This window comes from Gossypium hirsutum, chromosome A02 (genome assembly GCF_007990345.1).
Source record: "Gossypium hirsutum isolate 1008001.06 chromosome A02, Gossypium_hirsutum_v2.1, whole genome shotgun sequence".
Classification (NCBI taxonomy): Eukaryota; Viridiplantae; Streptophyta; class Magnoliopsida; order Malvales; family Malvaceae; genus Gossypium; species Gossypium hirsutum.
Window position 1 is genome coordinate 103,682,784 of NC_053425.1, and position 26,060 is coordinate 103,708,843.

Consider the following 26,060-nt stretch of genomic DNA (forward strand, 5'->3'; position numbering starts at 1 on the left):
AGAAAGAATTTATTGAAAAAATTATCTAGATATTAGTAATTAATGTTATTGATATATTATAATTTTCAAACTTGAAAATGGAAAAAAAATCAAATATAATCTAAAATTCCAATAGTGTTATAAATATATAATCATCATCTCTCTATAATATCCATAATTTTAAGTGTTATTATAAAAAGAGTTGAGTGTATCATATTTACTAATCATATAAAAAAAATATGATTTTAATAACTTCCCTATTTCGTTGACAAATTACTTAAATATAATAAGCAAAATATTTATTTCAAAACAATTTTGAACCATTTTATTTTAAATTTCATCTCCATATTGCGTGGTGCAACATCTCTTCGATTTATCTTCTACGTTCAAGCTTTCGTCATTTTCACCTTTAACTTTATCCTTTACTTTTTTTTTCTTTTTCCATTTGTTGGGTATTTTATGATTTGATTAAATTCTTTTGTTAATTCTTCTTTCTTTTGCCAATTGGGACGTAAAAAGACTTGGAAAAAGAGTCATAGTTTTGGGCGCGCCATGGCACGAGAGACAAACTTTTTTTCTTTTTCCAATCAAAAGCTTTAGAGTGGAAGAAAAATTGTAAATAAATAAAGAAATGAAGAAATAATGTTTTTTATACATTCCAACTTAGCTTAATAATATTAATTTTAACTAAATATAGAAAATTTTCCCCAAAATTTAATTCAAATAACATGAATGTAGACATGTTTGTCTTACACATTCTTTTGTTATAAATATTTTAATTTAGGGTAAAATTTATGTTTGAATATTTTAATTATAATTAAAATGGATTTTATTTTAGTGCATAATAAATTTAGATTTATTTTATGGAACTAAATATTAGAAAAAAGAAATGAAGGGAGAATAAATACATAAACCTAACCGACCCTTTAAGAAACAGCCAATGGGTAATAAAAGGTTGGGAAACAAAGCTGCATGTCGGACAAGTGTGTAAAATCGAGAACATTACATTAAATAAACCCCTCACTTCCCTTTTATTTATTAATTAATTAAAATATATAATCTCTTTACAAATAATACAAACGAAATAAATTAAAAAAAAATATTAACCCTAAAAAATTCTAACCCACCTAGCCCAGATCTTTCGCGACGCTGTTCCAGACAAATTTTCTTCACCGCGCAGAGCTAAAAGTCACCCCTCACATTGCCTCTTATTTTTTTTTCAATTTTTTTTAATTTTTTGGGTATAATTTTGTTGTGAATCCTTATAATTTTTAAATTTTTTTTATATTTAATCTACTTGTTAAATTTTAAAATTAAAGTTGGATCGATAATACTGTTAACTGACTTCTTTATATTTGAATGTGTATTATCAACTGAATTTTAATTTTTTTAATTCATTTTTTGGAATATTAAAATACCACATATTTTAATTTAACAGAAATTTATTAAAATTTTTAATAATTAAGACTTTAATTTTTACATAAGACAAGTAAAATAATTAGTTAAGTTTAGTCGGTTAGTTTAGTTTAAGTTATTCAATTTAGTGTTTGTAATAATTAACTTCAGTCGACAAAGAACTAAGTTAAAAAAATCCAAAGAGTACAAGGTCTTTTGGAAAATTAAACCTATATTTCTATTTTGAAAAATCACTCAAACAAGTTCCTTTTGAATGCGGCTTATCTCTGGTTGGCATTAATAGTTTTGCCCTTTATTCTCTCTTTCTCGATCCCTTTAAAAACCCAAACACCTCTCCTGTCAATTTTCCTTTTTCCTAGTTTCCTTTCTCTCTTAACCAAAAGGCTAAACCAATTTCAAAGAAATCCCAGACCGGTTCTGCATGCATTTAACCCTCTTTTTAAGCTTTTGGAAAAGATTTTTTTACCCATTTTTCTTAGTTTTAAGCTTCGTGATTATCGTAAAGGGGGGCAGTTTTTAAGTAACGATTAAGTACATGATCAGTTTTATTTTCTCAGCTTATGATTCGAGTTTAAAAAAGTTTGAGATAGTTTTTTTTTGTTTGTTTCCTGAGAAAAAAAAACAGTTTTGGTTTTTAGTGTTGGTTTTTTACAAGTATTAAATGGCACCAGCAACAGTGAGTAACTGGCTTTCATTTTCACTATCCCCGATGGAGATGTTGAGGTCTTCATCTGAGCCTCAGTTTGTGTCATATGAAGGATCCTCAGCTGCTACTGCTTCTGCTGCTTCTCCTCATTACTTGATCGATAACTTCTATGCCAATGGTAATATTTTCTTTCTTTCTTTTCTTTTCATGGTTTCTGTTTGGTTGGCGAGAAAATATAGGGTGTTGTATACTGTTACATATAAAATAAACCCAGAAAGACATACTGAGTTGACTCGTTTTATGTGCATTTTTGGTTTTTTTTAATAGACTGGACGAATCCAAAACATCAAACTCAACAACCGGCCATGGCGGCCGATGAGTCACCCATTCTCTCAAGCTTTCACCATCATCAAGTTCCGAAACTCGAAGATTTCCTCGGAGATTCCTCGTCAATCGTTAGATATTCAGATAATAGCCAAACCGAAACCCAGGACTCGTCCTTAACTCATTTAACTCAAATCTACGATCACCACAACGTCGGTGCTGCTGCTTACTTCAACGACCACCAAGATCTCAAAGCCATTACTGGGTTTCAAGCGTTTTCGACTAACTCGGGGTCTGAAGTTGATGACTCAGCTTCAATGGGACGAACTCAGTTAGCTGCTGTTGAGTTTCCTGGCCACTCAAATTGTCCCACCGCCGGTTCCTTATCCCTAGGTGTTAACCAAGCCTCCGAAATCAACACCACCACCACCAATAAAGCCGTCGTTTCAGTTGACTCCGATTGTTCAAAGAAAATCGTTGATACTTTTGGTCAGCGAACTTCAATTTACAGGGGTGTCACCAGGTATACAACATCATTTTACTATTTTTTCCCGAGAAATTTTTAATTTTTTTTTAATGGAGGTTACTTACATGGCAATGGTAAATACAGACACCGATGGACGGGTAGATACGAAGCTCATTTATGGGATAACAGCTGTAGGAGAGAAGGTCAAGCTCGGAAAGGGCGTCAAGGTACATAAATACATACATATATGGTTATATATACACTGTTTGACAGTGAAAAGAAACTTGCATGCATTCAAATGATAGCCATTTGTTGTCAGCCTTTTTTTTTGATGATTGAATGACTGATGTTATATATAATGTATAAATGTTACTTTTTCTTTACAGCCAAACAAAACACATTTTTATTTTTTATTTTTTTCTTCTTTGATTGATTTGATCAGATATGCCGCCATTTTAGCACCCTGTGTTTGAAACGTCCCACACCCACACACCCACTGGTTCAGTCCCCAGGGTCTGTGAGAGAGAAGGTCTGGGTTTGACCAAACCACCCATTGGGTTTATTTTATATGAAAGATAAAAAAAAAAAAGTATGTGTGAAACCCCCACTTTTATAGCCTAAACTTATTGACAGTGCCTCTTGGCTAAAAAAGCTGATAATGTGGGCTATGTTCTGGTTCGCACTCAAGCTTTAATAATCTAGCCATAGTTGTAATTTTATTTTAATATTTAACCTAATGTAAATTTTGAAGTTTAATTAAAGGGTAAAATAATAGTGAAGTGCAAGGATTGAACAGTATAAAAAATGATTGTTATATTTTGGCTTTGCATTGCTTTGTATGAATGATTGGAAGCAGAAAATTTTGACTAAATTTATTGCCTGATATTGACAATTTTTTGCTACTTTTTTGCATGAAAATGCGGGATCGTGGCCGATGTTTGTTTTCAACAGTGTACTTGGGTAAGAAAACTCAATACAGTTTCATGTTTTGTTGTATTTAGTTTTAAGTTTGTAGGCTGATAATGTGAGATTTTGTAATTTTCCTCAGGTGGATATGATAAAGAAGAAAAGGCAGCTCGGGCTTACGATTTAGCTGCGCTGAAATACTGGGGTCCTACTGCAACCACCAACTTTCCGGTATATATGATTTCAAGGTCCTTTTTGTTGCTGAATGATATTTTGTGTTAACTCGTTTAATTGTTCGATCTTATGCTTGGTTTAGATTACAAACTATTCGAAAGAGTTGGAGGAGATGAAACATGTGACAAAGCAAGAATTTATTGCTTCTTTAAGGAGGTAAAAGCATAGTATTCTTAATCAGTTTGTGATTCCTTATTTTCTTGGTTAATTGTGGTGATTTAATGTATCCTTTGTCTCGATTGAAATTTAATAGGAAGAGCAGCGGATTTTCGAGGGGAGCATCAATTTACAGAGGTGTCACGAGGTTAGATTTTGAATTATGCGCTCCGGATTGTTTTCGATTATTACAAACCAAGACTAATGCTTGAATTATCAACTTAATTTTGGCAGGCATCATCAACAAGGTCGATGGCAAGCAAGGATTGGTCGTGTTGCTGGAAACAAGGACCTTTACCTGGGCACTTTTGGTAAGGCTGCAGATGCGTGTGATGATGATCCGATGCCTTATTGTAAGGGTAACTATAGATACCTAATAATAATCGTCTTATGTATGATGACAGCTACCGAAGAGGAGGCAGCAGAGGCCTACGATATCGCGGCCATCAAGTTTAGGGGCATAAATGCGGTGACCAACTTCGAGATGAGCCGCTACGACGTCGAAGCAATTGCCAAGAGTTCTCTCCCCATCGGTGGAGCAGCTAAGCGGCTAAAGATCTCACTCGAGTCGGAGCAAAAACCAGTAGTAGTAAACCACGAACAACAACCCCAGTGCAGCTCTAACAGCAACATAAGTTTTGCCCCCATACAGCAGTCGATATCTACTATCCCTTGCGGAATCCCGTTTGATGCAGCGGCATTTTATCAGCAGAATCTCTACCACCACCTTCAGGCTTCCAATATCAGCATCTCGGATCTCCCCGGTTCTTCCTCAACGATGACCACAACTCCAACGACCTTAATGTCGCAACCAACAGCGGATCAGTTTTTCTTATGGCCTCACCAGTCTTACTGAAATGACCCTTAAATCAGGTTTTTATTTATTTATTTATTTAACAAGGAGTAGTTTTGCAATTCAGCTAACATTAGTAGCAAGAAGCAACCATGTTTCCCAGCTGACCCCATAATCTAACCATCACCAATCTGATCTACCTTTTGGGTTGAGGGTTTTATTTTTTTCTGGTTTTGAAGGCTGGATTTTGTAAAGTATCTTATCTTCATATGTTAGAGATGAGAGACATGCTGAAATAGGCAAAATCAATTCCATTTTCTTGCGAAAAAGTGTTTTCCAATGTTTTCATTAAAGTCCAACCACTGGCTCCAAGGTTCAAATTTTGCGGATGAGGAGTCATGGAAGTCCTCATATACGAGGAAGAAATGGATATGAAGGATATTTTAATCATAAAAATTTACAGGCCATTCGAGGACTCAAAAAAAAATGAAGAATGCCACATTAAATATCAAATGAAATTTAGTAGTTTAAAGTTTAGGGATGGCAATGGAGGAGACTAGGATGGGTGTTGTGAAATCTTTCTGTGCTTCACAACGAGCCTGTTTTTTTCTCCATCTCCTGTCTTGTTTCACTATTTTTATTGACGCTTCACATTATTCCAGTATTATTTTTTATTTTTTAAAAATAGGTGAATATTTAAATATAATTTTTTAAAAAGATTTGAACATAAAACTGTGATTTTTTATAATATTTTCTTACATTATTAATTTTTAATTATAACAATTATCACAATTATTTTCAATTTTTGGATACAATTACTTTATATTTATTATCCAAAAAGTAATCCATTTTGCTCCTCTCGGTAAAAATTCTCTCCAACCAAAATAACTAGATTCAATTTCTGATATCCCTATCATGAAGTAAAAATCTCAGTTGCCCAAGCCGTAATCTTTTTCGTTCATTACTTGGTCTCTAATGGGAACATGGATGTTTGATTTTGTACCTAATCATCTAAACTTGGAGCCGGTAAGCTGAAAAGGAGGATTAATTAATCTTTGTTTAAACATATATTGATTAATTAATTGGCTTTTTGGTTGTAGGCTTATAGCAAAAGTGAGTGAGGACCAAAGGGATTTAAAGACATGACAAGTCTGAAAAGAATGGGGCTAAAAAGCAGCAGAAGGTGCACATTTCCAACTTTTCTGCCCCTTTCAATTTTGACTATTTGTACCCTTGTGTCCTTAATCCTTTTGTTCTTTTTGAGATTCTATATTTTAAATTTTGGTATTTGAATCCAACACTTACCAAGTATTAAAACTTTGTTTTAGAAATGCAGATAGATTTTATGTTATGGAGCCTTTTGAGTCTTAGGCACAGTTGTTTAGATAGGATCTGCTGGGCGACTCTTTTTATAGAACAGTATAATCTGTCTTTTACAGGGTTGGGCTGGACCCAGAACTTATTTATACGCTTATGGTGTCAATGGTGACGCCGCTTGAATCTTTAACTCAGTTTAAGCTTATAAGCTTGTGCACGAACTTGTCACTAAAACTGTACTCCAATGGATTGAGGAAGATTATGAAAACAACTTGATTGCTAAAAAAAATTCTGAAATGACTGTTAAGGTTGATTTTGAGATGACTACGATTGGTTTTGCTTTTGTCTATCTCCTTTAGCTTCGCCCTTGAAGGTATCTCACATGAATATTAGTGTCGATTATGCAAAAACAAGTTTACATGCCATGAGGGATTGTCAAATAGCTCTGTCTTTTTGGATTTGTGTAATGACATTATTAGGTAGACCTTTCCTATTATATAAGCAATGGTTTTATTTAATAATCTGATACCACATCAAATTATTTTTCCATGTCATTGTGAAGTGTGAACTAATATTTTTTTCTTAAAAAAAAAATCTTCTTCCTCCACCCTTCACGTCTCTCCATTATACCAATTCCATTCATTCATATTGTGTTGTGAGAAAAAAATGAGCCTTTATGAATTTTAATCTAATATATAATGTTATAGTTTATATATTAATTTAATTTAATTTAATTTTTATAAATTATTAATATAACAATCGATATAATATCATGAAACAATATCGATTTATTATTACAATTTCTTATTTATCGTTCAGTAGTTAAAAATAGTCCACTGTTCTACTATTTCAATATTTAAAATTAGTATATTGGCTTAAAATGGATAATTTTTTATTTAAACCTTTTATAATTTATGAAATTTTAAATTAGCAATGGTAAAATTATATTTTACGTTCGAAAATGATAGAAATTTAATTTAATCTTTTAAAATTTATAAAGATATAAACTATTAAAATGATGATAAAATTATCATAAAAATATACAATTTAATTCTGACCCTCACAAAAAATTTTCTAGCTTCGTCACTATACACTGCCCTACAACTCAACCAAATTAATCATCATTCTAATTTTTTTTATAAACAAATTGTAGTACTAATAAATAATATTTATAAATAAATTAATAAACATATGACATAATTATAATAAAAAATGAAAATCGTACCCGATTCGAGTTTGACCCAGACAAAATATGGTAACGATACGAATTACATTTTTTTGTTGTTGTTGCTGCGACAATCTTATATGCTAGGTGTTACATTCTTTGAGAAACAAGAACTAATTATTTTTTTTTTAGAAAAAGAAAAATGAGTACAATATGACCTCATTGCATATTGATTTTTCTGATATAATTTTCTTCTGAGATTATTGCAGGTTTCTCAAATGGTTGTTTTTGAAGAATTAAAAGCCAGTTTTATAGTAAAAGCCTTAAAAAAAATTATCCTGAAGAACACTGTTTTTTATCGACGAGGCCGACAGTATACTCTCTACGGCTCGGAAATTTTTCTCACACAAACAACTAACAAAAAAATTAGTAGCAGCAGCAACATCAATCATTGCTTACTCCATAACCAGCTGCATATGACGATTTAAGTCATTTTGGTAGCTGGTTCGATTATAAGCTTGGGAGTCACAGTTGTCTATGATCATCGCTTTTTCTCCGAATGACTTAGGTTGATACTCTAAAAGACCTTGTTCTCCGTTTTTAAGCATATCTACGACCTGAAAAAAAAGAAGAAGAAGGTAATCGGCGTGAATTTCCGGGTGGGAGATATCGAACAACTTGTTAGTATCGATGTTATGTTTACCTTCATCATGCTCGGTCGCATGGTGGATAAGTGGCTAATGCAGAGGGAAGCTGTTAGCATTGCTCTTTTTAGTTCAGTTGGATTATAATTGTCTCCAAGTCTAGGATCTACTAATTCTTCGACATTATTTGATTCAAGAAGTGGTTTTGCCTGTTACAAGACAATGAGATTAAGTTCGTTTGTTTATGTATCGTGTTTTGATGATATTTTAAGTGGAGAAGGTGTACCCAAATGACAAGACTTTGTCTCGACGATGAATCGACGGCACGGCGACCTGTTAATATCTCCAATAATAAAACTCCAAACGCGAATACATCGGTTTTTTCATCAACAATTCCGTGCATGAAATACTCTGGAGCTAAATACCTGAAGGCAACGTTATGAGTATGATGACCAAAGTTAACTCCAGAATTTAAAAGAAGATGGATGGTATTACCCGAATGTTCCTTCGATGGGGTGGACAACATGGTGTTCCCAGTTCTCCGGGAGCCATTTCGCAAGACCGAAATCGGATATCTATAAATGAAATGCCAATGTGAGCCAATTGAATGAAAAAGAATCATCAAGTGGATGTCGGAAGTACCTGAGCTTGGTAATCTTCGGTGAGCAATATGTTGGACGCTTTAATGTCTCGATGAATAATCCGTCTCGGACATTCATGATGCAGGTATTTCAATCCTTCGGCTATCCCCAGAACAACCTTAAACCTTCTCTTCCAATCAAGGGACTGCTCAATTGAACCTGCAAATGCATCAACAATATCCTCATTAGTCTCCAACAGAGCTTGGCAATGGCAATGGTAATCACAGATGGTTACCAAAAAGCACAGAAGCGAGGCTGCCATGAGGCGAAAACTCGAGGACTAAAATCAAGCCGCGATCGATGCTATAACCGATCAAATGAGCGGCATTCGGATGATTAATATGCGTAATAATCCCGAGTTCCGATAATAAATCACCGGCCCTCTCTTCAGTTTCCTTGTCATTTTTAATAAACTTCTTCACTGCCACAACTTTACCATCAGGTAATATCCCTTTATACACTTCAGCACTTCCACCTTCTCCAAGCAAATTCTCTATAATACAAAAAACAAAAACAGGGATTAATCATTAATTAATTGATGTAAATTAATTAAAATAGCTTACTTTGACTGAAATTATCAGTAGCAGCAGCCAGGTCAGCGTAAGAAAAATTCTTCCATGAAGGTTTAACTTGTGGGATACAATCATCATCGTCCTCAGAACCATAAAGTTTAGCAATTTTCTTCATAAAATTCTTCCTAGAAATCTCATAACTAGTAACCAAAGGGAAGATTGAGAAACTTATGGGGGATTTTTTCTTGATAGTCCCAAATATACTCTTCCATTGTAAACCATTGAAATCCAGGTTGTTCTTATTGGATGTAGAAGAAGAAGAAGATAAAGAAGGAACTGGTTTCTCTTGTAAACTCAAGCTTGAACTGCTGCTGCTGCAAGTGCTGCTATCTGAATCTGATCCAACCCCAGGGTTTTCCAATACACCCCTTGGAGATTCCTTGTCTGATTTTATCCCTGCATTTAGAAAAAGAAAAATAAAATCTTTATCCAAAAAGAACCCATTTTTTTTATTAAAAAAAGAGCAAACTTGAATACCTTCAGCAGCCATTATTGTTATTATTATCCAAGGCTTTTCAAGTTCCTAAAAGAAAGAAGAAAAAACTCTGGGTTTTTTATGAATTTTTTTGGGTTTTGATTGTTTTTTTTTTCAATTCCTCTTCAACATTGAACTTGAAAAGTTCTTGGATAATTAAAAAAAAAGGTTACAAAATTATTCCACCTCCCCACAATAGAATGAATCAACTAAAGTTCTTCCATATTCATGTTTTGAGGGTGGAGATTTACAAATCCCAATCCCCAATTTTTTTTACAAAAGAATGATTATTAACCAATGGAATTTTAGATATACAGAGTGGATTTGAAGAAAAATAATGGTTTATCTTTGGAAATTGGTTATTCTTAGGGAAGATCAAAGCAATTGCTAACAACCAGGTTCATGAAAACGTTTTGGAATTTCTCCTATATTTATACACTCTCTTTTCTTTTCCTTCTAAATTTCCATTAAATTAAAAATTACTAAATTTGATTCTTGTTTTAACTAAAATAATTAATAATTTTAGATGTTTGTACTAACGATATTAGAAACAGAAGTAAAATGATTAAACTATGTTAAATTAAAGTATAAACACTAAATAATTAACCATATTCTAATGCGGCATGTGTTGATGAAATCTTGACCGTTGGTTTTTGGCGCTCGAGATTTATACGCAACTAACGCTTTACGCTTATGAAAAGCAGAGTAACGAACCGACCAACGGTTGGTAATTTGTAAACTTATTTGAGGGTAATTTAGGTATTATGGAATTTAGGAATTTTTTAATTTTCTGAGGATTCCATATCCCGTAAAAAATGGTTAAAATTGATATTTTTGTTAATTTCTTTTTTTTTTATGGTTAAAATTTAAAGTAGTTAATAAAATAATTAAATGAGTAAATTACACAAATAGTCACTCAACTTTAGGGTAGTTGACAAAACATCCACCTAGGTTTTATTTCAGTCACTCAACTTTAAAAAAGTTACAAAACAGAGACTTGACAGAAAGATGACATGGCATTTAACAGTGGTTAGCTATCATTTTAACAGTCATTTTTAACCCTAAACACCCTTGGGCAGTAGAAGAAGAAGAGAAAAAAAGAACAAGAGAAGAAACAGAGAAGAAAAAGAAGAGGAGGAGGAGAAGAAGAAGAAGAAGAAGAAGAGGAGGAGAATGAGAAGAAAAAGAAGAGAAAGTGGAAGGAGATGAGACTAGTGCTCAATTGGTTGAGTCTGCTGCACCAAGGGTTCAAAGAAGTTTTACTGATTTTAGAGGCTCTCATGCCGATTTAAAAACAGTTGGCTCTCATGCTAATTTTAGAACTCAAGTTACAACGAGCTAGCATTACCACTTGCAAACAATGTCTCTTGTTTTGCTTCTTTCTCCTTTCATTTTATTTTCAAAGGAAAGGGAGAAGCCAGAGTTATTGGCCGAGTCTCCTGACAGGAGGAGAAGAATTGCTAAAGATTCTGGTAAAACAGAACAGCATGTATGGATTGCCGCTACTTGTAGGATTTTTAAAATTTTAACTTGTGAATGAGATATAATTTATGGGATCAATAATAGGTGAGTCAACTTGTTGCTCAACTCTTCCAAATGCGAGTTCGCATGAAGAATTTGATGGGTATCATGGAGAGTGGTTCTATTCCTACATTGAGCAATCTCGAGGATGCAATGAAAGCAGAACAAACGGTACCTTGTCCGCAACTCTACACATGCACACTTACGCAGAAAGTTTCATTCATATGACTATAAACTGGTTCATGATTGATGGAATCCTATCAAGACTCATAATGCGAATTCAATGATTTTTGGCAAGCTAGATTCTGTAATAATTGATGTTTGCATTTTTCTCCGATGTATACAGATAGAAGAAAGAGGAGATCAGAGTCGAGAAGGCAGTTTGCAGACACGGCATCAACAAGGCCAAGCCCTCGTGGTTTTGGTGCAAAGAACTAGGAAGAACTCGAGCTTGAGGACCATAGGACTGTCTAGTTATCTGCTTGCAGTGAAAACAGTTGGCTCTCATGCCGATTTAAAAAAAATTGTCACCTTTTCCTTCTTCATTTGTAGCTCCTCCTTCTGTTGCTTCATCATCATCTTCCTCCTCTGCTTCTTTTCCTCTGGTTTTTGGTGAGCATCAACAATTGGACGTTTTCAGGCAGCCGTCTAATCAAAGTCAGGCAAGTGGGTCAGATTTTCCAGTGCCTTCATGGTCTCATCCTAGTCATTATCCTTCATCCACTGGTTCATAGTAATCCCAAGGTTTTTCGGAGATGCGAGTGGCTTGGGGTTGTTCAGCAACTGTTGTTGTGGCTCCTGATTTGTAGCCATTGTTTTGTTGTGGGAGAAAGAAGATGAAGAGAAAAGAGAGAAGAACAAGAAAAAATAAAAGAAGCAAAAAGAGGAAGAGGTTGAGGGAGAAGAAGAAGAAGAAGAGAAAGATGAGAAGAAAAAGAAGAAAAATCATTTTGACCAATCATCTTTTCTTTTCTTGTTTGACCTTTGACTACTCATCCAACATGGCAAGTTAACTTGCCACATCAGCTAGTTAACTTGCCATGTCAGCAATTCTGTTAACCCTCTAACGGTAATTGTTAATCAGTGGCTATTTTGTCACTTTTTTATAACGTTAGTGACTATTTTGTAACTTTTCGAAAGTTGAGTGATTGAAATGAAACCTAGGTGACTGTTTTGTTAGCTGCCCCAAAGTTGGGTGACTGTTGGTGTAATTTACCCTAATTAAATAATTACATGTTGTGTATTATGTGTATTTCATTTTGACCTTTTTTAATATTAAAAATAGATAATTTTTTAATAAAATGATCAATTTAATTTTTGTTTTAAAATATAATGACTAAATTACTTATTTTTTAATAAAAAATAAATTATAATTCATTTCGAGTATAATAGTTTTAGCCAAACTCAATTCATACGTAGAGAATAATATTTTTGCACTAAAATAATCACACTACAGAATGAATCTCAGTTTTTTGAGCCTATGTAATTTCCTTCTGACTTTCTCTTTATTGTTAAATTTAAGTTTAAAGAAAAAAGTCAGAGATTTACAGTTAAGTATGGTTAGTAGTCTAAAGTTCTCAATAGGCGCTTGTAGCTCAGTGGATAGAGCGTCTGTTTCCTAAGCAGAAGGCCGTAGGTTCGACCCCCACCTGGCGCGGCAACTTTTGGATTTTGGATATGATTAAAAAAAATTAAATTTTGAATTAATTGCACTTAAATTATGATTTTTATTTTTAAAAGTAAAACTTAAAAAAGTAAAATAAAACTTTAACATGAAACCTTTAAAACTAAGATTTTGAAGACATTTACTTTTATAATATTTATTTTTTTAATTTTTATTTTAAATTATGACACAAAATGTATCATTTAATAGTTAATAACAAAATAATCTTTTCTACATATACAATTAAAATGATTCAAAGTTATTGAACCAACTTAAAATGATGTCATTGTTGAGGGACGTTTAGAGTAATTAACTCTATACTTTTGGAACATTTCAGCGTGATCATACGCAGAAATGCAACTGCTTGATCATTTTAAAGTTATGATTGAGTTGGTGGTGAGTGAATCGGATATTAATTTAATTAGTAAAAATATAAAAATATCTTTTTACATTTAAAATAAGTCATATTATTTAAAAATATTTTAATTTTTTTATTTAAAAAATAATAAAGATTATATATATTAATAAATTTTTAAATTTATCACTCAATAAAGATTTATTTTAATTTTTACTTTCATTTAAATAATGTTATTATTAATATTAATATTTAATATATTGGTAGTGCACGATTTTTATTTCACAAACAACATTAAAATTTTATTTTTTTATTATTTAAAATATTTTACCATACCCCTATAAGGTACCTGTCAAACCTGTCAACATATTGTCAATGTATCAAACATTTTCCCTATTATTAATGGGTAATTATACCATCCATAACAAGTAAAAAAAAGACTCCATAAGCCAATCTAAAATGATGCCAAGTGTCTTTTAATTATTTAATTATTATTTTATTATGAAAAATATTTAATACACTAATAGTAGAGTTTTTAAACTCCACAAAGGTTAAAAAATACCCTATCAGAGTATAAAAAGATATTAAAAATATATTTTTAAAAAATCATATTAATTTTTTAAAGTTACTTGTGGAATAAAAAAATACACATCATACCAAATATTCGCCCTAAAAACAAAAGATATCAATCCAACCCCACAATTTCTAATATATATAAAGCAACTGAAAATTATTCTTATAATATTCGAATTTTAAAATAATGAATGCCATCTAATAAATGTTTCACGATTAAGATAAAACAACCAAAACAAAACACACACTATATGACAAAAATGAACACATAAACATAGACAAGAATACACAATTGTGTCAAAACCTATTTAACAAAAATCATTCATGTCCATATTTTCTATAATGAACACTTTAAATATGATGATGATAAAAAAGCATCACAAACATGAAATATGACATAAATTGCCAGATATAATCCATAACCATAGACATCACTATTTTTTGGCCATTAACCTAAAAAATCATAATTAAATTTGAGTTATACATGCGTTTGAATAACATTGTTTACAAAACCAAATCTATTTTCATCATGTCTGCATATAATGTGAAGCAGTCTGTACTAAAATGCAAAAGAGTAATCGGAAGAATAAACAAATAGTTGATCTTTGGGACTTAATAATTTTGAGCAGTATGCACATAAAATACAAACTTTTGGTTGTTAGAAAATAGAAATCAACCTCTGAACATATATAAAAGTGAAGAAGAACTTACATTAACTAAATAAATCAACAAAATTTTAGTATTTGATTACGTGGTGGCGCAACCAAAGTTCATAAATAACCATGTGGAATGCATCGAACTTTACCGGCGGTGTATTCCATTGGAAATGCTTTTGAACCTGGTAAAAGAAGAAAAATAGCATCAGAAATTCTCATCAATGAGTACTGCTGCAAATTGTTATTTACATGAACTTCGATTTTAGTGAGGAAAAAAAAGAACTAGTATTGCAGAAAGGACGACTACCTTAACCAAGTTGTTATGTAGTGAAACAAATTCCTCATGGGATATGCTCTTCAGGATCTGCTTCAGCTGGTAAACATCACTCTCTTTAAGGATGACAGCAAATTTTTGCCAATCGAGAATGTCATTGAATGGCAGGTCATAATAGTTGGATAATATTACTGCAACAAAAGCAGCAAAATAGGTTAAGGGAAACATTTTTAATCATTTCTCTCTCTGTGGTTCAGCTGTTGACATGGAAAATAAAAATGCACAGCAGTGTGCAAAAACTTGTGCCTCAAAATGAGGATCCGTAGAAAATACTAAAGCCATTACTCCAAACTAATTCTTAAGTTTCACAAATCTTCCCAGAATAAATTATTGATAACAGACGATGCATCTCATGTTCTGATAGATATGATACAGTCAAGGTATAGTTATGGATAAAATCTTATGTCCAAATCTTAAGAAAATTAAAATCCAGGAGATATTAAAGCTGCTGAAAACTAGGTAAGATTGAATCTGACTCATAATTTGCGACAGCCTACAGAATCATCAGACTTGGATTATGCTGGGAAGCTACCAAGTTTCACACTACCTCTGAAAGTAACAGACATATTCCCAGGTTTTTATGCGAATAAAAATGTAATGCTTTTCTGCACTCCAAAGGGGTGCCTAAAAGAAGCACACCTTCTTACATATGTCCAGCCTTTAAGAGCAATCCTGTCACCAGTACATCTGGAATCTATGTCATGAAATTGGAGTCTCATAGCCCCCTCTAAAGCATAGCTAACAGCCAATTTGATAAGCTTATTCAGTTTGTGTATTTTGTTTAAAAACAATCACTCCTATTTTTATTTGTAGTTCTAGCATTGTCCTTTCTATTATTGCTAGCATATCCTATAACTTAGCAGTCCACATAAACCACTAACCAAACAAAAGAAACAAATGAAATAGAAATTCTTAAAACGTTGTTCATTGTATCAATCACAAGAAGTCGACAATTGAGAATGCTTACCAGGAACACATCCATAATGGATTGAATCAGTTATGCGAGCACTGTTGACCTGGGAGCCACCAGGGCATATGCAGAATTTAGTTCTATAAAACCTCTTCTGGTACACTAAATGTCCAGTAGCCCTGCTTATTCTATTATTTGAAATGTCAAGCTCAGTATCATTCTCCCACACACGAGCCAGTATCACCCTAATCTTCGAGTTCCTATGACCAGCCCAAAAACCAAGCGACGTCCTACAAAAACATGCCTCTTAGTCATCATGAAGCTACAAACTTATATTCCCAACAATTAAAACAGAAGGGTTTCCCTAACAAGTGCGTATTTATAACCACTGAATACAAGCTATTCTACAAAATAACAACGCATTGAATCTAACATCCATATATAAAAACAGAGGATTTCAGTTCTACCTATTTTCAACATCATTTCCACCAGCAGGAAGAGCAAAGGGCTGCAAAACTTGAGGGAGAGCAACATCTTTATGTGGAATAAACCCAACATCATAGCTCGGAGAACAAACAACACGAATGGCGTTCTTTACAAGAAATGGAACCCCTTCCGTTGCACGAACACCGACATCATGACAAGTAACGAAGAAATGATCGGCACCTAGTGTTCTATTCCAATAAGGATATTTAGCTATCAAACCATCTAGATAATTCTGAACAATTATTGTCATATTCTCATACGACGTTCCCTGCATTAATAATTTCAATGAAAATAAGTTTCTGATTTGTGTAGATCTAATTTAAAAAAGAAAAGAAAAGAGGAAGATAATGTATACCTTGCCGCGCATTTTGTGACAAGAGATTGGGATAAAGAAGAGGTGAGCTTGATCTGGATCTTCCGTACGAAACCGACTCTCTCGAATATTCTGGAAAAAGTAACCTTCGCTGGCGTATTTACCGGTCAGTTTCCGGGGAGTTTGGTAGAAAGTTTTCGGATCGCCGTCGGGGTAAATGTAGATCTTGAATTTCTTCTCCATTTCTTCGAAATTCATCTTGAAAAGCTTCGGAGAGTGATAAATATCGGTAAAAAAATCGTCGTCGTTGTCTTCTTGTTCTTCGCCGACATTGCCTTCTTTTTTCTCGGCGACGATACGAGGCTGAGAAGGAGTTGTGGTGTTGGTGCCCGTGGCGGTGGCGGTGGCGGTGGCGGTGGCGGAGGAAGGGAGGAGAGTGATCTGAGGAGTGGGTGGGGAGAAAGGAAGAGGAGGACGAAGGGATTTGAAGGAGAAGTAAGTGAATGAAATTAGGGTCAGAATAGAGAGAGTGAGAACGGATCCCTTCAAAGAAAACAGCTGAGATTGCTGTAACGGTGGCTTTCCGGCTATCATCGCCGGTGACTTGCGGTGGATTCCGGCGACGCGAATTTTTTCTTTACCTTTCTTTCTTTTTTTTCTAGCGTGACGATGACGGTACGGTGGAGGTGGCGGACTTGAGTGAATCAGCTATTATGGAAGGGGGAAAAAATTATGACCTGAAAAAACTGTACTCTGTACCGACCATAAAACTAAAAAATTATTATTTATTATTTTCTTATACTAATATTCTATGTAGTGTTTTTTTTTCTTTTCTTTTTGAGTGTTTTATAAAAACTAAAAAATTTATTACATATGCAGGTAAAAATTAGGCATTTAAAATATAAAGTTTTTTTAAATAATATATCATAAATAATAAAAAATATAATTTAAAATTAATTAATAGTAACACATAAAATATGTACGGCATTAAAATGAAAGTAAACGTGAGTAAAATAAAATTTAAATCTAAAAACATATCAAATTAAGAATATTTAAGGTAGTGTTTGAAAAGCCATCTAGTAATTAGATTTAGGAGTAATCGTTTGTAATTACACAAATGGTATATTTAGGTAAGATAGGTTATACTGAATTGACACTCAAAGCCAAATTTAAAAAAAAATATTTTTATACTAAAAAATTATATTATAAATATAAACGTGTATAAGTGTTCGAGATCATTATGACAAAAAATTTTCTTGTATTATAATCCTAAAAATTATATTATTTAAATCTTAAAAATTTTTTAAGGTTATGGTTAAAAAGTTTATTATAAAAAATAATTTATATATTATAAAAATATTATAATATATTTATTTATAAAAATTTATGGGTTAAGGAGTATAAATATAATTTAATTATGTGTCCATATTATACATTATAAAAATAATATAATTATTCATAAAAAAAATTATGATTTTTTATCATAATTTATTTATAAAAAGTGTTATGAAAGTTATTATACAATTTATAATTTTTTATAAAGTTTATATATTATAAAATTTATATTATTTTTATTTAATTTACTTATTATAAAATATAAATTTATTTATAAATCAATAATGGTCTTGAATGGATTTCTCAAATTTCAACTCAAATGGTATCGTTGTTGTTACACAACAATCTATAAATCATGAGCTAAAACACAATTAAGCACGAGATACCTTTTATGTTAAGAATTGGAAAATTATGAATAATTTAGAAATTGTGTAAAAGGAATTACCCTCTTAAAAGGTTATTACAAATAGTTTAAATTTTGTATAAAAAATAATACACATTTTTTTTAAATATTTTCAGATTAATTATGCTGCCAGTTCATTTATTTTACCGATTCGATCAGTTCAATCAATTTTATTAAATAAATTATTAAAAAAATTCATAAAAAATAAAAATATTAAAAATGTGATTCAACTAATCTATAACAACTGATTTAATACACTTTTCTAAACTGATACCCGAATCAATTTTACCGATTCAATCAACCTTATTTTTTTAAAAGAATGCTCACTATTTTTTATACCAATTATATTGAGGAGAGTGAATGGGTAATGCTGGTGTTGGCTGATCATCAAGTTAAAAGGCGATAGAAGATCACCATGTACGGATTTGGAGAAAGTCGAAGGTACGTAGGGATCTTAGTGTTGAGTTATAACTAGTGCTTATGTTGGAGAAGCCTATTGTCAGTCATGTTTCACTTCAAGTTCTACTCTTGATACTATCGGTACTGATGGTAATTCTTTTAGAGCATGTTTGGTTGGATGTATTGGCTATGCCAATACACCCCTAATCGGTGGGCCCCACATAAACTCATGTTTGGTTCAGTGTATTGCCTTAATACACTCCTATTACGTTACGGATGTAATCCATATTTTCTCTGCTTTAACACCGATTCCCAATCCCTTCCAAAAGCAAGGATCAGCTAATCGGTGTCTGTTTTACCCTTCCCAGCCGAAATCGATCTCCACCCCCACTCTCTCCCTCTCCCTCCCAACATCAACAGAAGTTGCCAGTGAACCAAACCTCCACCCGCTCAGATCTTTCGCCGACTTTCATCTTGGCATCTTGGCATCTTTCGCCAACATCAACAGAAGCGGCAAGTGTTTCTTCTCTTTTTTTACTTAATTTGGATTTTTAATTTTCTTTCTCATGATTGTTTTGTCGACAAAAAACAGAATTGTGTTCTTCAACTATGGTGGGTTTTGTCTGTTGAAATTAGGGTTTTTTGGGATAAATTTTGAATTCTCCTGCATTTTGATTCTATCTTGTATCCTTCACAGTTGTCTGTTGAAATAACTTCTATTTGCTCTTTGCTCTTTGGTGTTTCATGTCTGCTGCCTGATTAAGTTACATTCTGCTGCCTGATTAAGTTACATACTAGCTTCTATTTGCTGTTTGGTGTTTCATGTCTGCTGCCTGATTAAGTTACATCTAATTACATGTACATGTAATTTAAAACGTGGAAGAGAAAACCAAAATCGTTCTCTTGAAATGCTGTGTTTATATTTTATTACAAGAAACAATAACCATTTATGTGAGTTTGCCAATTCTGCGAAGTGAATGGCAACCACTGAATTGAAAACACTTTGGGTTAAAATGTCCCTATACTTCTCCAATTCTTAAACTTGATTTTGAAATAAAAAATTAAACATGATTTTTATAATAAAACTTATTCTTCACAGAATTAAATTCCCACTATAAAATTTTTAAAAAATACAACCACTATAAATTAAATTTCCTACTTTGAAATTTTCAAAAAATACAATCACTATAGACATATTTTAACCAACACTATGTAATCCTGAAGTGTTAACCCCCCCCACGCCATGATAAACACCAAATCATTCTTTTCAACGCAGATTAATTAATTTGAATCATTGGTACATCAACAAAACACACCATACCACTGCAGAGCACTAGTGTATACATTTATTTAAAAAAGAAAGTAAGAAAAACAACATCTTTGTGTTATTACATGTAGGAGCATACGTGTGTATATATATATATATATTACATCTTACTATATAAGACATGTAAAAGGAGATAGCAGTAGGTTGGTAGGTAGGGAAGGGTAGCTAAATGAAGCAAGGTAGGCCTAGGCTGTGCCAATAATGCCCAAGTCTTGGTTGTCATCGTTGTTGGGAGAGGGAGAGCCAAAGATAGGGCCACCTTCGCCAGTAGGATCTTTCACCTTGTCCTCCAGCCTATCAACCTGAATGCCACCCTCATCCTCCTTGGACCTCAGCTCCGTTCTGCTCTTATTCTCTCCTCCTTGTATTGATTCATATATCGTTGCCGTCTTCGACTCCTTGGGCAATGCTCCTTGTGCCCCTGACATTGTTTATTTACCTTTTACTTTCTCTGATCAATTTTTGGGAGTCTTACATTGTTAAATTCTAGGAGTTTTATTTTTCAGGAAACTTGACATGAATACATCACTTTTATATTTGGGGGAAGGCTAGACACACAGACTCCAATTGAGGAGACTGTGAGGGCAATGAATTATGTAATTGATAAGGGTATGCATTTTCTTTTGGTATTGCAGTGAGTGGTCTGCACAACAGATTGCGGAAGCATGGGGAGTAGCTGAGAGGTTGGAGTCCGCTTGCTTCTGGAGTGCTTACTGGAAAATACAACAAAGGAAATAGACCACCTGACAGTCGGTTTGCTTTGGAAAATTTCAAAGTAAGAATCACTTCACATTTGATTTGTTACTTTTGATTTTGTATGCTTTATTGATCTTTTTATCTCAATTTGAACATAACTGCTTGTTGAATTATAGGTTCCTTTTTCCTCGTAAGGATATATTCTTTTCAATGAGATTGATTTTAGGCTATGTTTCACTATGTTTTGTGCTTCTTACGAATCTAACATATTGTTTATGCATATGTGCTTGTAATAAATATAATTTCTTGCACGTTTACAGTTGATAAATCTCTGGTGTCTGTATCAAAAAACAAAACAAAAAGATCAAAAACTCAACTGTATAGTGGACTAATCTGATAAATCTCTGGTCTCTATTGTAGCATATGTTAATTATTTCTATGAGACTAATCTTTTCTTTTTCTTTTATCATAAAATAAATAAAATATGTTGCAGTTAATAAGAATAAATTAATGTAATTAAATTATTTCATTAATAAAATTTAATAACTGGTCCACCTCAAATTTTATTGATTACTCAACAGGATGTAATTGAGTTAGGTTTAATATATATATTTTTTATATTTTTATTGCATATTATAAATTATTAAAAATAAATTAACCGGCTGGTTCGATTATGAATTTCATTAATTGAGTAAAAACTGATTTAACTTATTTTAATTGATTTAACTGAAATCGATAAAATTAAATGTGTTGATTAAGTTGATTCAATCGGTTTACACGAACTTTGTCTATTTTTATCCAAATTTATATAAAATTAAATGTGTCGATTAACTAAAAAATGATAAAACTAAAAAAATACAAACGTTGACACCTTATGTCAATTAAAATGCATATCATTAATTACAATTATTTTATATGACAAGTCACACATTATAAATAAGATGAATATGAAAGAAAATTTCTTTTTCCTTTACAGAAAAATACTGACCACATTGTATGACTGATACAATCAACTAAATTCGTAAAGTAATATTTTAAAGGTTTGGATGAGACTGAAATTGCAAAATAAACTAATAAATTATTTTTAAATAAAAATATAAAATATAAATAAATATGTATGATTGATACAATCAACTAATTTCGTAAAGTACTATTAAGCGAAAGCACCTCTAATCCAATAAAATTTCAAATACTTTCTTTGATAGCAATGGCACTAATAATAGTTCAGTTTGTTTTCAAGTGTCGAGGTTTTATTGATTGTGTGTTCTAATTTTAATATGGTGCAGTAATGGCCCGTCTGCCTTTAATTGCACTACGTGAGAGGCGTAGAAGAATTGGTATTGCATTGACACTATGGTTGGAAATCTGTAGAATTGCGATTTGGTTCTTATTTAGAATGGGTGCCAGCCTTAGCCTACAGACTTATAGACCAAGGATTAGGTCTTATACCTTAGATTTTTATGCAAAACGGGATTATGTGAAAAGGCTTGTATATGCTAGTGATGAGACTTGTATTGAACAAGTTAGGATGAATAGAACTGTCTTTTTTAAACTATGTGAGATGTTAGAATCGATAGGGGGATTGAAGTCGTCAAGAAACATGCTTGTTGATGAGCAAGTAGCAATGTTTTTACATATCATATCCCATCACCTGAAAAATCGAGTAATCAAGCATCACTTTAGAAGGTCCGGGGAAACTGTAAGCAGAGCTTTTCATAGTGTTTTAAATGCTGTCATACGCTTACAAGATGTCTTATTTAAAAAGCCGGAGCCAATTACAGCCGATTCTTCTGACACAAGGTGGAAATGGTTTAAGGTATTAGACTGAGTTTTATATATAGCTTGTACGACATTTAGTTGACTAAAAATGACATGATTATTCTAACTCAAGGTTTTATATCATGTGATATAGAATTGCTTAGGTGCTCTTGATGGAACCCACATCAAGATTAGGGTGCCAACAGTTGATAAACCTAGATATCGAACCCGAAAAGGTGACATAGCAACAAATATGCTAGGTGTTTGTACACCTGAGATGCAATTTGTTTATGTTCTTCCTGGTTGGGAAGGTTCAGTTGCCGATGGACGGGTGCTTCGAGATGCCATTAGTAGAAGATATGGACTAAAAGTTCCTCGTGGTATAGTGTATAGTTAGAGGAATTTGAATTATTCATTGAGATCAAACTTTGTTTGCTGAATTAATCATTTTTTAAAAAATTATTTTATAGGTTGTTATTATCTAGTTGATGCTGGATACACAAATTGTGAGGGATTTCTTGCACCATTTAGAGGACAGCGATATCATTTGAACGAGTGGCGTCAGGGTTATCAGCCAAGTTCTCCGCAAGAGTTTTTTAATATGAAACATGCCTCAGCACGTAATGTCATTGAAAGATGCTTTGGCTTATTAAAACTTAGATGGGGAATACTTAGAAGTCCATCGTTTTATCCTGTAAGGGTGCACAATAGAATTATTATTGCATGTTGTTTGCTCCATAATTTTATTCGAACCCATATGAGTATTGATCCCATTGAAGCGGAGGTGGGAGAAGGATTACCTACTAATGTGGTGGATGACGATGAACCGAATATCACAAATATTCATCCATCGGATGCTTGGGCAACTTGGAGGATGGAACTAGCCAACCAAATGTTCGATGAATGGCAAACATCTAGAAATTAGTTAGGTTTAGGGACAAATTGAGTTTGAATTGATAAGTTGATGTTATTTTATGTATCTAGTTTATGAAACTTTGGTGGTCTTTGATTAAAATTCTGTATTGTACTAAACTTTGTTGAATTATAATTTAATTATCTTTTCATTCAGCATGTGTTATAAATTTAAATTTAGTATTGAACTACCGATATAATATTATAAATTGTTCACCTTTTGATTCATGATATTCAAAATAGTAAATAATGTTAATTTGTTTTTTTTTCTTAAGAACAATATGTCAGGTGTTCCACCAACGGGTGCTTCTTCTCAAGCTTCTCGAGGAAGCAAGAGAAAATGGGTTCCAAAAGAGGATGCAGCCTTGGTTTCTTGCATGGTGGATTTGCACAATGTAGGAACATTTAATGCTGATACCGGATTCAAAGCCGGTTATTTGAACGAGCTAGAGAAAATGCTAGAAAAGGCTTTACCAGGAGCAATGTTGAAGGCGAGACCAAATATTGAATCTCGGATTAGGTGCTTAAAAAGGGAATGGTCAGTCGTCTACGACATGCTTAATGGTCAAAACAACAGCGGTTTTGGTTGGGACGAGCATAGGCAGCTCGTTGTTGCTGAAGATGCAGTTTGGGAATCCTATGTTAAGGTAAAATGTATTTCAAGTATTTATTTGCTTTTTTACAAAACTTATAACTAATATGATTTCCTCATTTTTTTCAGAGTCACAAAGAAGCCTCTCAGTTCAGACATCGTTCTTTCCCTTACTACAACCAGCTTACTGCCATATACGCAAGAGATCGGGCGACTGGGAAAGACGCTCAAACAGCTGCTGATGTTCTTGAAGAAATACATGCTGAGGATGATTGTACTACAGATATGAATGAAGAGAGAAACACATTCTATGACTGCGAAGCTGACGTCTCTTTAGACGACATGGATGTTTCCGGTATGGATCCGCGAGGAGATAGAGATCAAGGGGGTTCCTCATCTTCAAACAAGAGAAAAAAGAAATATGATGCTCGTGATAATGTGTATGCTTCATTTGAGGAGGCTGCCACCTTGTTGGGGGAAAAAATCCAGGCCGTTGGCGATAGAATCAGTATGAGTATTGCCTCCGAGGTGGTAGTTCAGCAGAAGTCTGAAGAAAAGATGGAAGAGAAAGCTTCAAATTTATATTCAGCCTTATGGTCAATTGAAGGTTTAACCGACGATCAGCGGTATATGCTTTGAGTAAAATTCCCGATCATCCAACTCAAATGATCGTTTTCTTCAGTTTACCTTCTGTTGCCCGATTGGAATGGGTCAGAAGATTTCTTTCTCACCATTAAATATCAATGTTCAAACTTTTTGATGTTGTAAAACTTTTGAACATATTGATTATGATGTACAATTTCATTTTCATCTAACTTTTTCTTAGTATAAGTTAATTATGTTTATGCAGAATATAATTTTCAAGTTATATATTTAATAATAATTATGTTAATTTATATTTTACAGTATCATATATTATGATTTGAGTAAATTAATATAAGAATATTAATTATTAAGAATTTTTTTAAATTATATAGTTTAATTAAAATATATTTAATAATAATTATGTTAATTTATATTTTACAGTATCATATATTATGATTTGAGTAAATTAATATAAGAACATTAATTATTAAGAATTTTTTTAAATTATATAGTTTAATTAAAATATATTTAATAATAATTATGTTAATTTATATTTTACAGTATCATATATTATGATTTGAGTAAATTAATATAAGAATATTAATTATTAAGAATTTTTTTAAATTATATAGTTTAATTAAAATATATTTAATAATAATTATGTTAATTTATATTTTACAGTATCATATATTATGATTTCAGTAAATTAATATAAGAATATTAATTATTAAGAATTTCATTAAATTATATATTTTAATTAAAATATATTTAATAATAATTATGTTAATTTATATTTTACAGTATCATATATTATGATTTCAGCAAATTAATATAAGAATATTAATTATTAAGAATTTTATTAAATTATATAGTTTAATTAAAATATATTTAATAATAATTATGTTAATTTATATTTTACAGTATCATATATTATGATTTCAGTAAATTAATATAAGAATATTAATTATTAAGAATTTCATTAAATTATATATTTTAATTAAAATATATTTAATAATAATTATGTTAATTTATATTTTACAGTATCATATATTATGATTTCAGTAAATTAATATAAGAATATTAATTATTAAGAATTTTATTAAATTATATATTTTAATTAAAATATATTTAATAATAATTATGTTTAAATATGATTAAATTATTTATTATTGATAATAAAAATCTTATTATAATTTAAATAACAATAACAATAATCATTTACCAAAACAAATTTATGCTAAGGGTATTCTAGTCATTTTAGTTTTTTCTATTATGCTATTACACCTCTATTCCATTCAACCAAACACAAGATTACTATTACGCCTCTATTCCATTACATTCAACCAAACAGTGGATTAGCTATTACACCTCTAATCCAATACACCTCTAATCCCAATACACCTCTAATCCAATACGCCTCTAATCCAATACAGCGAACCAAACGTGCCCTTAAGTTTCTTTATTTGAAACATGCCTACTCTTTTTGGATTACCGTTAATTTGAACCCT

The 26,060-nt window shown here is 32.0% G+C and overlaps 4 protein-coding genes and 1 non-coding gene across 7 annotated transcripts; 2 read left to right on the plus strand and 3 right to left on the minus strand.

Annotated features, from left to right (window-relative positions):
* Positions 1–1,684: 1,684 nt before the first annotated feature.
* Positions 1,685–6,553, plus strand: LOC107950482 (AP2-like ethylene-responsive transcription factor AIL6). Of its 3 annotated transcripts, XR_005904075.1 has the most exons (11): positions 1,685–2,219; positions 2,369–2,888; positions 2,976–3,058; positions 3,783–3,791; positions 3,880–3,968; positions 4,054–4,127; positions 4,225–4,275; positions 4,362–4,438; positions 4,532–5,000; positions 6,021–6,103; positions 6,360–6,553. XR_005904075.1 is itself a non-coding variant. In XM_041079780.1 (10 exons), the coding sequence occupies exons 1-9, from the start codon at positions 2,057–2,059 to the stop codon at positions 4,981–4,983; spliced, it is 1,518 nt and encodes a 505-aa protein (XP_040935714.1). In that variant the 5' UTR covers positions 1,685–2,056; the 3' UTR covers positions 4,984–5,000; positions 6,021–6,553. The 3 variants fall into 3 exon arrangements, 2 of the variants coding, with proteins under 2 accessions (XP_040935714.1, XP_016740822.2); XM_041079780.1 differs by having other exon boundaries at positions 6,021–6,553; XM_016885333.2 differs by lacking the exons at positions 6,021–6,103; positions 6,360–6,553 and having other exon boundaries at positions 4,532–5,249.
* An 844-nt stretch (positions 6,554–7,397) lies between these two features.
* Positions 7,398–10,098, minus strand: LOC121208959 (receptor-like cytosolic serine/threonine-protein kinase RBK1). The gene is made up of 8 exons (XM_041079781.1): positions 9,737–10,098; positions 9,251–9,655; positions 8,923–9,180; positions 8,689–8,846; positions 8,542–8,621; positions 8,333–8,471; positions 8,106–8,255; positions 7,398–8,019 (listed from the first exon to the last, which is right to left on the minus strand). Exons 1-8 carry the CDS (start codon positions 9,747–9,749, stop codon positions 7,858–7,860), a joined length of 1,365 nt encoding a protein of 454 aa, XP_040935715.1. The 5' UTR covers positions 9,750–10,098; the 3' UTR covers positions 7,398–7,857.
* A 2,741-nt stretch (positions 10,099–12,839) lies between these two features.
* TRNAR-CCU (transfer RNA arginine (anticodon CCU)) lies at positions 12,840–12,912 on the plus strand. The gene has a single exon. It is a non-coding gene; the product is annotated as a tRNA-Arg (tRNA).
* A 1,521-nt stretch (positions 12,913–14,433) lies between these two features.
* LOC121208975 (probable glycosyltransferase At5g03795) lies at positions 14,434–17,358 on the minus strand. Its single transcript, XM_041079782.1, has 5 exons — positions 16,588–17,358; positions 16,214–16,500; positions 15,804–16,036; positions 14,810–14,967; positions 14,434–14,684 (listed from the first exon to the last, which is right to left on the minus strand). The coding sequence occupies exons 1-5, from the start codon at positions 17,137–17,139 to the stop codon at positions 14,583–14,585; spliced, it is 1,332 nt and encodes a 443-aa protein (XP_040935716.1). The 5' UTR covers positions 17,140–17,358; the 3' UTR covers positions 14,434–14,582.
* A 2,657-nt stretch (positions 17,359–20,015) lies between these two features.
* LOC121208991 (uncharacterized) lies at positions 20,016–20,465 on the minus strand. The gene has a single exon (XM_041079783.1). It carries the CDS (start codon positions 20,435–20,437, stop codon positions 20,195–20,197), a length of 243 nt encoding a protein of 80 aa, XP_040935717.1. The 5' UTR covers positions 20,438–20,465; the 3' UTR covers positions 20,016–20,194.
* Between the last annotated feature and the right edge of the window lie 5,595 nt (positions 20,466–26,060).